General features: G+C 33.9%; 1 protein-coding gene and 1 pseudogene across 1 annotated transcript in view; one reads left to right on the top strand and one right to left on the bottom strand.

The window, feature by feature from the left end:
* The window catches only part of RALGAPA1 (Ral GTPase activating protein catalytic subunit alpha 1), a 276187-nt gene that overhangs the window by 59822 nt on the left and 202381 nt on the right, over positions 1-13984 (top strand). The window contains exon 10 of the mRNA XM_028505505.2: positions 439-678. Coding sequence (XP_028361306.1) covers positions 439-678 — 240 coding nt within the window. The remainder of the gene's footprint in view (positions 1-438; positions 679-13984) is intronic.
* LOC118501317 lies at positions 2069-4286 on the bottom strand (annotated as a pseudogene).

The raw sequence follows: 13984 nt of genomic DNA on the forward strand, positions 1-13984 counted from the left end.
AAAATTGTTTTGGCTTCATTTCTACTTCTGTTATAAATATTCTTCCATTTCTTTGATGTTGTTTTTTTGAGAAGTTTTTACTTGTGTAATTTTTGTCTAAAGTAAAATAAAGATGATTTTAAAATTTAAGTCTTTATTGAACAAACAGTTCAATATTAAGATGTTTGTTTATTATTGAAGTTCTGAGTTAACTCCATCTGCATTATTATTTTTTACCCAGCTTTAATTAGTAACCTCCTTATACTGCAAACATGCTGAAAAGCAAATCTAATTATGGATGGGTAGATGACTAATGAGTATCACTGTATCACTTAGATGTTGAGTTATTTGCATTGCCATTTAATTATTTAGAGTGAATTCTTTGGATTCTGCCAGTATTTATTATTAGAAATAACAAATTATGATATTCTCCCCATTTTGTTTTTATTTTTATTTTAGAGAGCAGCAGCTAGTTTGGTATCCAGAGAAGAAAACAAAAATGATAATGCGGATAAAACAGATAGAACTACAGAACCAGAACAGTCTCATTCTAATACAAGCACTCTGACAGAGCGAGAACCTAGCTCATCTAGTCTCTGTAGTATTGATGAAGAGCATCTGACAGACATTGAAATAGTTCGCAGAGTTTTTTCTTCCAAAAGAAGTAATGTAAACTTTGTCACAGAGATATTTCGTCAGGTAAAATACCTCTCAGTATTTTTAATTTGTAATAGAGGTTTTTGTCTTTAATATTGAATATGCAGGGATGGGTAAAAATAGGTTTACTGTTTATGTCTTTTTTCATACAAACAACTGTGAACCTACTTCTACCCGCTCCTGTGCTGACTTATAGCTATTTCAAATTTATTCTTCTTGAAAGTGTTTTTTAAAGTTCATGTTTAGTTTTAAAAATTTATTATGTGTAATCCTTTAGTACTTTCTATTTTATTTTTTAGTTTATGGTAGTTTTATTTTAGTAACTACCTCTTATACTTATCGGAATAATTTTCTTAGCTACTCTCTTTGTGGTTTGAAACTTTTCTATCATTTGATTAAGTATAATACAGTTACTTCATCCTTCACTCTTCAATCAATGAAAGTGGTTTTTCAGTATAAGAAGTGATGTTTTAATTGCCTTTATCCTCCTTTCAGAAGCTTAGTTTTGTCCTCAAATGCATTCTGAAGTTAAAGTTGCTTAAGGTAGGTATTTGGGGAATAAAATGAAGAAGGAGAGAGAAATGAAAAGAATGAAAGCTATTTCACATAATGATAGCTAGAAATTCCTAAGTGCACATTCTCAATTACATAGAAATTTTGTGGACAATAAACCCAATAAACATTTGTTTATGTTCATAAATAAATGAAAACTGATCATTTGCTTTTACTAGCAAAATTATTTAACTTTTGTAGGTAAACATCATTGAGTTTTGTAGCTGAAGGGGATTATTCAAATCTCACAGCAAATAAGTAGTATATTCTGGACTAAAATTTCCAGATCTTGGTTCACATGTCAGTGCTCTTTATTCTGTGCCATACTGCTTTCACATGCCAGGGAGCTCCTGGCAAAGCAATTCTAAACATTGATTAGCATGTAAAACCAAAGCATGAGACAGCATTAAGCTAAGAAACAAACTGGTAACACTTTGTCCAGTTTTGGCAGTTTCGAGTTGCCAAGTTCAGGGTTTGTGTTGACTGGATATATGATAAATGGGAAAGGGAAGGTACTTGACAAATGATGTTGGAATATTTTGTTTGTGGGAAAATATAAAGTTAATGGAACTGTTCACGTTTTCTAGCTCTTAAGTCAGTTGAATAAGTTTATTTTTCCAGGAATTTGTTCATTATATTTGTTTTTAGATTTGGCAAATTGAAATTGCTTTACAAAAAGAGGGAAAGCCCAAAATGCTACTTTCTATAGAGAACTCACAGTTCAGTTTTATGCAGAACAAAGAAAAAAGAAACTTTTGATCATAGGTTTGGAATCTGTATCCAAACTACAAATCAATGAGAATAGTAGTCTGCAAATACAGTTGGTTTGCTGCTGCATTGTTTACTGTTTGTAAACAATGCAGCAACTAGTTAGTCTCATGTTAACAGTTATAAACAGAGCAGTGCAACTAGTATTTGGAACAGTCCTTACAGTGTCAGGTGCAGCATTTCACTTCACACCACTGTTTCTCTTTGAGTTCCAGGGCTTCCTCTTCTTCAGTCATTTTTGATATCGAAGGTTTTGCTAATCTCTTAAGGAGTTTTCCTGTTGATCACACTGGCAACTGTCTTGCATGTAACATCAAGCAAACCTTTGATGTCTAAATAGTTTGCAGCCAGAATAATTTCAAAAAGTGTCCCTTTGGTCAACTTTCATAAATTCTCAGTCCCATACAGGGATATCATCTGTTCACTTTTCTTTGTTCTTACCATCCTCAGGAGGAGGAGGGTCATCCTTGTGGTGGGTGCACCAAGAATGATCTTTTAAAAATATTGCTACATTAACATTTTTAGAGGAATTGGGTTATCATCACCTGATTCATCATCCATTCCCAAGTCTTCAGACATGGTCTGGAGAGGCTCATATTTGTTTGGCACTTTCAACAACAACTTCAAATACCTCTCCATCACAACTCTGCAACTTAATTGAAGGCATGGTGCTTTGTCTCAAGGAGACATCAAGCCAGAGACTGACAAGAGTGGGGCAAGGTCAGCAGACATGAGAGAAAGGCAGAGAACAAGACCACCACCCTGCCATTATCTCTTAAATGTTTTATTTAATATCTAACAATATTTATTATTTACTTAAATATCTCTTAAAATAATTGCCTTTGTCTCACTATTTTTCTTGTCTTTTCTATGATTTAACAAGATATATGTGAGATTCCCCCCACCCCCTTTTTTTTTTTAAACCAAGCTCTGGCCAGTTTTATTAAAAAATTTGCATCATTTACTTTTCACCAGTCCATTCTGGTGAAAATGATATTCTGGCATGCTTCTAATGATATCAGAATCATCTGGATCAGTCATAGCTAGCACGCTTATTCTGTAGTGATGGACACCAGTCTTGGCCAAAATGGCATAAAACTTTATTTCAGATTTCCTCAAGGCCAGACAGTTGTTGGCAAGGATGACTGGTTTCACTTTGCCCCATCTGGTCATCTTCACAGTCTGCGTGTGCCCCAGCACATACTTTCCACTTTTCATAACAAGTTGGAACCTAGAGTTGAATGACTCTAGTGACATTATGTCCTTTTTGCGGCCACCAACTTCCTGCTTTAGGTGCAAGATGGCCCACAGCCAAGAGCTGCTGCCAGGATGGCTGGGGAGCAAGAAAGGAAAACTAGTTTCACTTTATACATGCCTATTAACCTCTCATTCATATTTTCCAACTCTTTTTCTCTCTCTGCTGCAATCTGGATAATTCCTTAATTACAACTGTGTCTGGAAATTGGCCATTCTGCTTGGTCAATTTTATTGTCTCTATTCTATAGTTATGTATTACCACTAAACATAGTTATTTTATATTTATCGATTGACCTTTATAGGTCGAATTCTGCCGTATTTTGTTTCTATATACTGTTTCTCATGGTGCTGTATTCTCTTGAATTTCTTCTCATATTTTGTGAATTTTAGAAGTTCAGAAATTTGATTCTGAGCTTTTACTTCATCATGACTTTATTTCTTGATTTGGTTCATTAAAGATTGATTCCTTCAGAGAGTAGTTGCATTTGCTTCTTCTAGATGCCAAGAGACACTACCAATCTCGCATTAAACTGAATTCTTGATATGAGGGTTCAAGCCAGCTAGATAATATGAACACTGTAGTAGGCTAGCTTTTGGTTACAGTGTTTCTGGGGAGAATTCTGTTGTTATCTACTCCGATCTAGCTATGGGTGGGTTTATTTCTAATTCAGCCTCTTGATGATAGCTACTCTTTTGGAATCCCAACTTTATTTACGAGTTTCCTGTTGTTCTCCTTACTTTGCCCCAATAACTCCATGGAAACCAAGCTAATTGGTGCTACTCAAAGTGAAAGTCAGCTTTATTGCTCCCCCTAGAAACTTTCTGAGTTTGGATTCCATGTATGTTTTTATTTTTGAATATTTCTTTCTATTTTTTGGCTCATAGTGCATTTAGGAAGATTAAGATTTCTTTTAAAGAAATCTATCATTTTTGTCTTTTCAATCAGAAGGTTGGTTGGGTTACCTAGGCCACCATACTCTTGGAAACAGAATTCCCCTCATTGAAGTTTTAATCATTCTGTTATATTTTAATTTCTAAAAGTTTCATTTAATATCTGCCTACTCACTTTTTTGTAGAGGCTGATATTTTATATTTTCATTTCCTACCTAATTAACACATATCAAAATGCTTATTTTATATTCCTCATTCCAGTAATTCTAGTAACTTAAGCCTTTGCAGTTTTGGCTTGGTGTTGTGTCTGTTCACTCTTGTTAGTTTGTTTTGAGCTTGCATTTTTTTGAAATTTTGTGAGAATTATGATGGAACCTAGGTTGTAGGATTTGCACTTCTCTAGGGTATTTGGGGGTCCTACCAGCCTACATTTACTGTAAGTTGTAATTCTCAGCTTACGATTTTTCTCACTTTGTGGCAATCAAAGTTATGTGGTCAGCCTGGGAATGTGAATTTTCAAAGAAGACTGTTGTGCCCTTGTATTCACCTACCCTAAGTTAATAGACAGGTTTTCTTACTGATTTTTTTGTGGAGTTCAGTTATTGTTTTTCTTCCCCTCCTAGCTTGTCTTTGCATTGAGATGGTAGCCCTCTTTGGGTCAGCCTTATGTGTAGGACTCTTATCTCTCTCTCTGTCTCTCTCTCTTCTTTGTCCAGGTGGCTATTTAACCTAAAACTTTCTAGACTGTCTGTTCAAGGCAACAGTCAGAAGTTTTATTGCTCACTTGTCTATCTGGATTAATACTCCCATTTTGTTCTAGATTCAGAACATCCTTAGAAAACTTGAGTTGTTTATTTAAAGGTATATTATATTTAAAAATAATTTTATATTTATTGAACTTATTGGGATGACACTGGTTAATAAAATTATATAGGTTTCATGTGTGCAATTTTATAGTACATCATTTGTATGTTGTATTGTATGTTCCCAACCCCGCCCAAGTCAAGTTTCCTTCCGTCACCAGTTTTTCCTTTTACTTTCTTCTACCTCCTCCAGCCTATTTCCCTCTGCTAATCACCGCACTGCTGTCTGTGTCTATGTAAAGGTATATTTTGTATGTGACCAATTTTAGGTGTTTTGTGCTTGGAGATTTCAGGATTTTTTTTTTATGATACTGCTGGGAACTAAGTCCTCTGATATGTTATTTTTATTCTAAAAATTATTTTATTTTTTAAAATGTATTTAATGATTTTGAGAGAGCTAGAGAAACATCAGTTTGTTTCTCCACTAATTTATGCATTCATTGCTTGATTCTTGTATGTGCCCTGACTGGGAATAGAACCCACAATCTTGGTGCATTAGGATGATGCTTTAACCAACTGAGCTACCTGGCCAGGGCCTGACAATTATTTTTTAAAGTGATTTTTAGTGTAAAAGTTTAATATGGTGACTCCATTGAACTGATTAATTTTTGAAAGGGAATTAGTTTTTAAGAGTCAATTGTAGTAGGACAGCTATTTTAACTTAACTAATACTGATGATAAATTTGCAAGATTGGTCAGAAAACTAAAAATGGAACTTCCTTTTTACCCAGCAATTCCACTGCTAGGATTATATTCTAAGAACCCTGACACACCAATCCAAAAGAACCTGTACACCTCAATGTTCATAGCAGCACAATTTACAATAGCCAAGTGCTGGAAGTGCCATCAATAAATGAACGGATCAAAAAACTATAGTACATTTACACAATGGAATTCTGCGCAGCAGAAATAAAGAAGGAATTCCTACCCTTTGCTACAGCATGGATGGAACCTGGAGAGCATTATGCTAAGTGAGATAAGCCAGGTGCTGAAAGACAAATACCATATGATCTCACCATTAATAGGAACCTAATCAACAAAATGAACAAGTGAGCAAAGTATAGCCAAAGACATGGAATTTGAGTACAGGCTGACAGTGACCAGAGGGAAGAGGGGAGGGGATAATGGGGGAAAAGGGTGAAGGGTTTACAGGAACAATTGTAAAGGACATATGGACAATTACAAGGGGGTGAGTTGGAAACAGGGAAGGGAGATGCGGAGGGCTGGAGTGGGGGGTAAAGGCAGAAAACTGCACTTGAACAGCAGTTTAAAAAATGCTAAATAAATAAAATAAACACAAACCTTAAAAAAATTTACAAGATTGGGAATCTGTGAAATAGTTTCTTTCCTTATTTCAAAGGCTCATTGTTTACAGTATAGTATAGACAAAATATATATTATTGTAATTATCAGGTATGTAGACATATAATGATTTTGCCTTTAACAATCCCAGCTAGAGCATTAGTATTTCTGTTGCTAAATGGGTTTAGTAAAAATGTCTTTACTTTTTATTTTATTTTTATTACCATTCCCCATCATCCCCCCCTTGGCACCCATTAACTTATTCCCTCTATCTGTGGTCAGTTTCTGTTTTGTTTATTCATTTTTTTTTTCAGATTCCACATATAGGTGAGACCATATGGTGCTTGTCTTTTTCTGTCAAACTTACTACACTTAGCATAATACCTGTATTGTCACAAATGGCAAGGTTTCATTCTTCTGTTTCTTAAATGATATTCCAGAGTGTGTATGTGTGTGTGTCTTCTCTACTTACTCATCTATTGATAGATATCTAGGTTGCTTCCAAATCTTGGCTATTGCCAGTAATGTTACAGTCAACATAGGGGTGCATATATCTTTTTTAATTCATGTTTCTGTTTTCAGATAAATATCAAAAGTAGAATTGTTGAATCATGTGGTAGCTCTATTTCTAAATTTTTAAGGAATCTCCATACTGTTTTCCATAGTGGCTGCACTGGTTTACAATCCCAACAACAGTGTATGAGGGTTTCCTTTTCACTACATACTTTCCAGTATTTGTTTGTTGATTTATTGATGGCAGCCATTCCGACAGGTGTGAGGTGGTATCTCATTGTGGTATTTTAATTTGCATTTTCTTGATGATTAGTGATGTGGAACACCTTTCCTTGTCTCCTGGCCATGTACATGTTCTCTTGGAAGAAATGTCTTCAAATTCTTTGCTCAGTTTTTAATTTGATTATTTGTTTTTTTGGTATCAAGTTGTATGAGCTCTCTATATAATTTGGATATTAACTCTTTAACAGATGTATCATTTGTAGATATCATCTCCCATTCAGCATGTTGTTTTTTCACTTTGTTGACCATTTTAGCTTCATGTACTCCCATTTTTTTTTCTTTTGTTGCCTTTGCCTGAGGAGACATGTCCCCCCTCCCCTCCCCCCACCAAAATATCGCTAAGAGCAATGTCAGAAATTTTACTGCCTATTTTTTCTTCCAGGGTTTCAGGCCTAACATTTCTCAAATGAGAATTAAAGTCTTTAATTCATTTTGAGTTCATTTGGTATATGGTGGAAGAAAGTGGTCCAATTTCAGTTTGGTTTTTTTTTTTTTTTGCATAAATCTTTCTAGCCAACACTGCTTGTTTAAGGAGACTATCTTTATTTTATATTCTTGCCTCTTTTATTGTAGATTAATTTGCCATATAATCAAGGATTTATTTCTCTTGGGCTCTCTCTTATTTTTCATTGATCTATATATCTGTATTTATGCCAGTATTATTTTGTTTTGATTATTATAGCTTTGTAGTGTAGTTTGATATCACAGAGTGTGATATCTCCCACTCTGTTCTTTCTCAAGATTTCTTTGGCTATTTGGGGACTTTTGTGGCTTTATATAATTTTTAGGATTAGTTCTAATTCTTAGAAGAATACCAATGGTATTTTAATTGGGATTACATTGAATCTATAAGTTACTTTAGGCAATAAAGACATTTTATCAATGTTAATCCTTCCAGTTCAGGAGCAAGATACATTCCTCCAATTTATTTGTAACTTGTTCAGTTTTTTTAAGTGTTTTATCGTTTTCAGAGCCTAGGTCTTTCACCTCTTTGGTTAAATTTTTTCTAGGTATTTTATACTTTCTTATGCAATGTGAGTAGAATCGTTTTACTAATTTCTTCTGATTATTTGTTATTGGTATAAAGAAAAAAACAGATTTCTGTATATTGATTCTGTATCTTAAATCTTTACTGAGGTCATTTATTAGTTTTACCAACTTTTTGGTGGAGTCTTTAGGGATTTTTATATATGTCAAGTCATCTGCAAATAATGAGAGTTTTACTTCTTCCTTCCAATTTCAATAGCTTTCATTTCTTTGTCTTGTCTGATGGCTGTGGCTAGGACTTCCAGTACTATGTTGAATAAAAATGGTGATGGTGGGCATCCTTGTCTTGTTCCTAATCTTAGAGGAAAGGCTTTCAGTTTTTCACCATTGAATATGATACATATGTGGGTTTGTTATGTATGGCCTTTATTATGTTTAGATATGTTCTTTCAGTACCCACTTTGTTGAGAGTTTTTATTTATAAAAAGCTGTTTAATTTTGTGAGATGTTTTTTCTGCATGTATGAGATGATTTTATATTTTTCACCCTTTATTTTGTTGATGCAATATGTTGCATTAATTGATTTACAGATGTTGAACCATCCTTGCATTCCTGAGATAAATTCCATTTGTTTAATAGTATATAATTCTTTTAATGTATTGGTAAATCTGGATTGCCATTATTTTGTTGATATTTTTTGCATCTATGTTCTTCAAGGATATTGGCCTATAATTTTTTTGGTAGTGTTTTTATTTGGTTTTAATATTGTTAGCTTCATAAAATGCTTTGGACGCTTTCCTTCCTTTTCAGTATTTTGAAACAGTTTAAAAGGCAAGGTTTAACTTTTCTTTGAGTTTTTGATAGAATTTACCTGTAAAGCTATTGAGTCCTGCACTTTTATTTGTTGGAAGTTTTTGGATTACTGCTTTAATTCCATTGGCTAGTAATTGGTTTGTCTAGATTTTCCACTTCCTGATTTAGCCTTAGAAGGTTATATACTTGTAGAAATGTATCTGGCTATTTTAGACTGTTGAATATGTGGCATATATTTGTTCATAATACTCTTTAATGATTCTTGGTATTTCTGTGGTGTCAGTTGTAACTTCTCTTTCAGCTGTGATTTTATTTGGGCTTTTTTCTTGATGAGTTTGGCTAAACAATTGTTTATTATATTTATGTTTCAAAGAACCAGCTCTTAGTTTTATTGATATTTTCTGTTTTTTTAAACATTTCTATTTTGTTTGTTTCTACTCTGATCTTAACTATTTTCTTCTGTTTACTTTGAATTTTGTTATTTTTCTAGTTCCTTTAGGTATAGAGTTGTGTATTTGGGATTTTTCTTATTTCTTGAGGTAGGCCTGTACACCTATGAACTTCCGTCTTAGAACTGTCTTTGCTGCATTCTATAAATTTTGAAAAGTTATGTTTTTGTTTTCAAGGTAATTTTGGATTTCTTGTTTGATTTCCTTTTGATCCATTGGTTGTTTAGTAGCATATTTATGTTTATATAGCACACCTTTGGTTTTTGTGGGTTTTTTTCCAGTTTTCTTTCTGTAGTTGATTCTAGTTTCAGTGCCATTGTGGTCTGAAAAGATCCTTAATATGATTTCAATCTTCTTGAATTTATTGAGGCTTTTTTTGCGGCTTAATATGGGATCCATCTTGAAGTGTGTTCCGTGTACACGTAAAACAAAATCTGTTTCCTGGATGAAATTTTCTATGTATGTTTATTAAGTTGATGTTGTCTGATGTGATATTTAAGACCATTATTATTAGATTTTGGTTCAAATAATCTATTGATGTGAGAGGGGTATCAAAGTTTTCTACAATTATTGTACTATTTATGTCTGTGAATAACTACTTTATATATTTAGGTGCTCTCATGTTGGGTGCATAGATATTTACTATTGTTAATCCTTTTTTGGATCAATCCCTTTATGTAATCTCCTTCTTTGTCCTTTTAAAAAATTTTTGTTTTAAAGCCTATTATGTTTGATGTTCTCCAGTTTTCATTTCTATTTGCATGGAATTTCTTTTTTCATTTCTTCATATTTAGTCTACATGTATCTTTAATTTGAGCCAAGTCTTGAGGCAGTTTGTTATATAAGCCAGTGCTTGTTTAGGGGCAGTGTAATGATTGTGAGGTGTATCTTAGATATTTGTTTAAAACAAAAATACAACTATAAAGTGTAAATGCCAAACTCATCTGAAATGATAAAGTTATTTTCTATATCCAGCACAATAGGAATAATGCACTCCAGAAATTAACCCCCTGTTTTATAAGGAAACCCAGTATGCTTTAATTTTTCCCCCCACAGCCACTTGAAGGTAGTGGATTACACCATGTTAAGTCTTAAGGATCTTTTCAGGTTCATGAGGTCAGAACTATTTTTATTAAAATACTAAGATTCATATATATTTTTCACTGTTACTCTTTCATAAGTGTACAGTAAAGTTTTTCAGAAGGTACTTGTTGTGTGATATTGTATCCAATTGACTACAGAAGCAAGCAGATATGAAAATCCAGGTGACTTGCAAAAATGTAAAAGTAATGCTACTCTTTTTTTGAACAATGTGTTATTTGTGTTAACATTTAGTGTGTTAGGGGTTCTGAAGCCAAAATGTGAACTACTGCTTGAAGGAGACAAAAAATTCCCATATCTGCTAAATGCTCACTGTACTTGATTAACTCGTAAAGAATGTGTCTATCATGATCTGGGTTCGGTAAGAATGGGAGCATATTAAAAGAACATTAGAGCCTTGGCTAGGTAGCTCAGTTGGTTTTAGCAACATGCCAATGCACCAGAGTTGCACGATTCATCCCTAGTCAGGGATCAAGCAGAAATCAACCAGGGAATGTGTAGGTGAGTAGAGCAGCAGATCCATGTTTCTCTCACTGTCTGTCTGTCGGTCTGTCTGTCTGTCTCTCTCTCTAAAATCAATTTAAAAAAAAAGAAATCAGAGACCAACATGTTTTGTTAGTGTTTATTCACTGAAGAAGAGGGCTTTAACTACTAGTAAATTAGATCCCATTATTAGAAAATTTTACTAGGTTATCTTAAGCTACTACCATTAAATATTTGATTTTTTTCTATTTCCATAAAACTGGAGATGACCTTATGTAGATCTATAGAAAGAAAATCTGTTGGACTTACAGATTCAGATAGTTGCACCTGTGGTAACAGGTTCCCTTATTATCAATTAATAATTGATATCTGATTATAAGTGATGCTTCTTCATAGAGAAATATAGTGCCAGTATGTGGGTTTGAATGTTCTGGTTTCTGTGATAATTTTTCTTATTGTAAATTTATAAATTGGCTTTCTGATTTTTTATACATGAGTTTTTTAGCCATGGCTAGTATCAGTCTTTCCTCGAGATTTGTCTTTAGTGTATTGGCAAATCAAATTTGGGGGCCTATAAGGTCAAAGGTTATATACACTCTGGTCTTTTGTAAATTTATCAAGCCACTTGGGATATAGTATGACAGTTTTTACAGTAACAAATAGCTCTAGAGATTACTGTTATTTTTAAATTTCCCAATATTTTCAAGATGTTTAAAATTAATAATCTTAATTTTTTAGAGCAGTTTTAGATTCATAGCAAAATTGAGCAGAAAATACAGCATTCTGGAAGATGGTAACTTAAAAAAAAGTTGTTCAGTATAGGAGAATAGAACTTCTCTCATTATTTGAGTTTTTAAAAAAATACTTACATAGCCCTGGCTGGTGTAGCTCAGTGGATTGAGCACGGGCTGTGAACCAAAGTGTCGCAGGTTTGATTCCCCGTCAGGCAACATACCTGGGTCGCAGGCCACGGCTCCCAGCAACCGCACATTGATGTTTCTCTCCCTCTCTCTCTCTCTCTCTCTCTCCCCCCCCCCTCCCTCCCTTCCCTCTCTAAAAATAAATAAATAAAATCTTTAAAAAAATATTTACATTGACGCTTTCTAAGGAAGGCTGAGCTGTTGACGCAATTGTAAAATAAATACTCTAAGCAGGCAGTGATGATCAGAGTCATGCCATGGGCCATTAAGTGCTGGAATATGAGTGAGAATTTGGGAATGGGTGTGTCAGGTGGAGGGAAGTAACAAGTAATATAGTTTCCTAGGGAATCAATAATAGTTGATAAATAAATAATTACTGAACATTAAATACTCTGTCAATATTCCACAGTAACTTTTCATCAACTTGAAAAGCTGATTTTGGGGGGCTGCTTTTATTCAGATAAAGCAATATTATTTGAATCCCAGGATTATTATTAAACACACTGATAATTCTGGAGTAGAAAGTGGCAGCTTTTAGGTAAAGGTTTTGTGATTTATTTTAAAGTTGAAATTAATAGGTAGTTGTTAAAAATTATTTGTAAATAAAAAGTATAGTGAAAAATATTATATAAACACAAACCTGCATAAGGAAAGAACTTTGGATGGTAAGATTAAAAGCATTTTTACTGTTTTATTTTTGCATGTCTGAATTGTATAAAAAATACTTTTGTTGTGAAAATGTAGTATTTTGTAATGAGGACATACTTACTTTTTAAAAAATTAGGTAAACTTGGAAAGTACCGCAAGGAATGAGTAACTGTGAAACATTTCTTTTAGTTTTGTAAGTGTTTTGCATTATTGTTATAGAACTATATTGAAAAAAGAAAGCTGTAACTTTTTATATACTTAGAAAAGCTTCATTGCCTTGTTACATGTAATTTTTATTACTTCTTGGAGTCAAATTTAACTTTTTTCTTTTTTCTAAGATTATTTATTCATTTTTAAAGAGAGGAGAAGGGAGGGAAAGAGGGAGGGGAACATCAATGTGTGGTTGCCTCTCTCATGACCTCTACTGGGGATCTGACCTGTAATGCAGGTGTGTGCCCTGACTGGGAATCAGCTGATGACCCTTTAGTTCAAAGGCTGGCACTCAATCTACTGAGCCACACCAGCCAGGGCTAACTTATTTTTCAATTAAAATCTTATTATTAACATTTATTTTAATAGCAGTCAAAAATCATTGTAAGTTATCACATGTGATTTATATGAGAAGTTATATTTACATTGAGCTTTGTAGGACCACAGTTATTTATGTTTATTGTATTTTTTTCCATTGCTATTTATCCCCCCATACCCTTTTCCACTTCCACTGATCCACATCCCCCCTGAAATCTCCACACTGTCATCCATGTCCATGAGTCCTTCCTTTTTAGCATCCATCCACCACCCGCAACCAGAGGCTGTCAGCCTGCTCTCTATCTATGAGTCTGTCTGTATTTTGCTTGTTAGTTTAGTTTGTTCATTATATTCAACATACAAGTGAAATCATATGGCATTTGTCTTTCTCTGACTGGCATATTTCACTTAGCATAATGTTCTCTAGGTCCATCCATACTGTCGCAAAGGGCAAAACTTTCTTCTTTTTTACAGCTGAGTAGTATTCCATTGTGTAAATGTCCCATAATTGTCTTATCCACTCACCTACTGATAGACACTTGGGCTGCTTCCAAATCTTGGTGATTGTAAATAACGCTGTAATGAATATAAGGGTGCTTATGTTCTTTAAAATTAGTGTTTCAGTTTCTTTGGATAAATCCCCAGAAGTGGAATCACTGGGCAAAAGGCAGTTCCATTTTAAATTTTTTGAGGTATCTCCAGACTTCTTTCCACAATGGCTACATCAGTCCGCATTCACACCAACAGTGCAAAAGAGTTCTCCTTTCTCCACATTCTCACCAGTGCTTGTTATTTGTTGATTTATTGATGACAGCCATTCTGACAACTGTCATACAGTATCTCATTGTGGTTTTAATTTGCATTCCTCTGATGATTGGTGACATTGGGCATCTTTTCATATGTCCATTGACCAATTGTATGTCCTCTTTGGAGAAGTATCTATTCAGATTCTTTGTCCATGTTTTAATTGGGGTTTTTTTGATGTTGAGTT

This window comes from Phyllostomus discolor, chromosome 1 (genome assembly GCF_004126475.2).
Source record: "Phyllostomus discolor isolate MPI-MPIP mPhyDis1 chromosome 1, mPhyDis1.pri.v3, whole genome shotgun sequence".
Lineage (NCBI taxonomy): Eukaryota > Metazoa > Chordata > Mammalia > Chiroptera > Phyllostomidae > Phyllostomus > Phyllostomus discolor.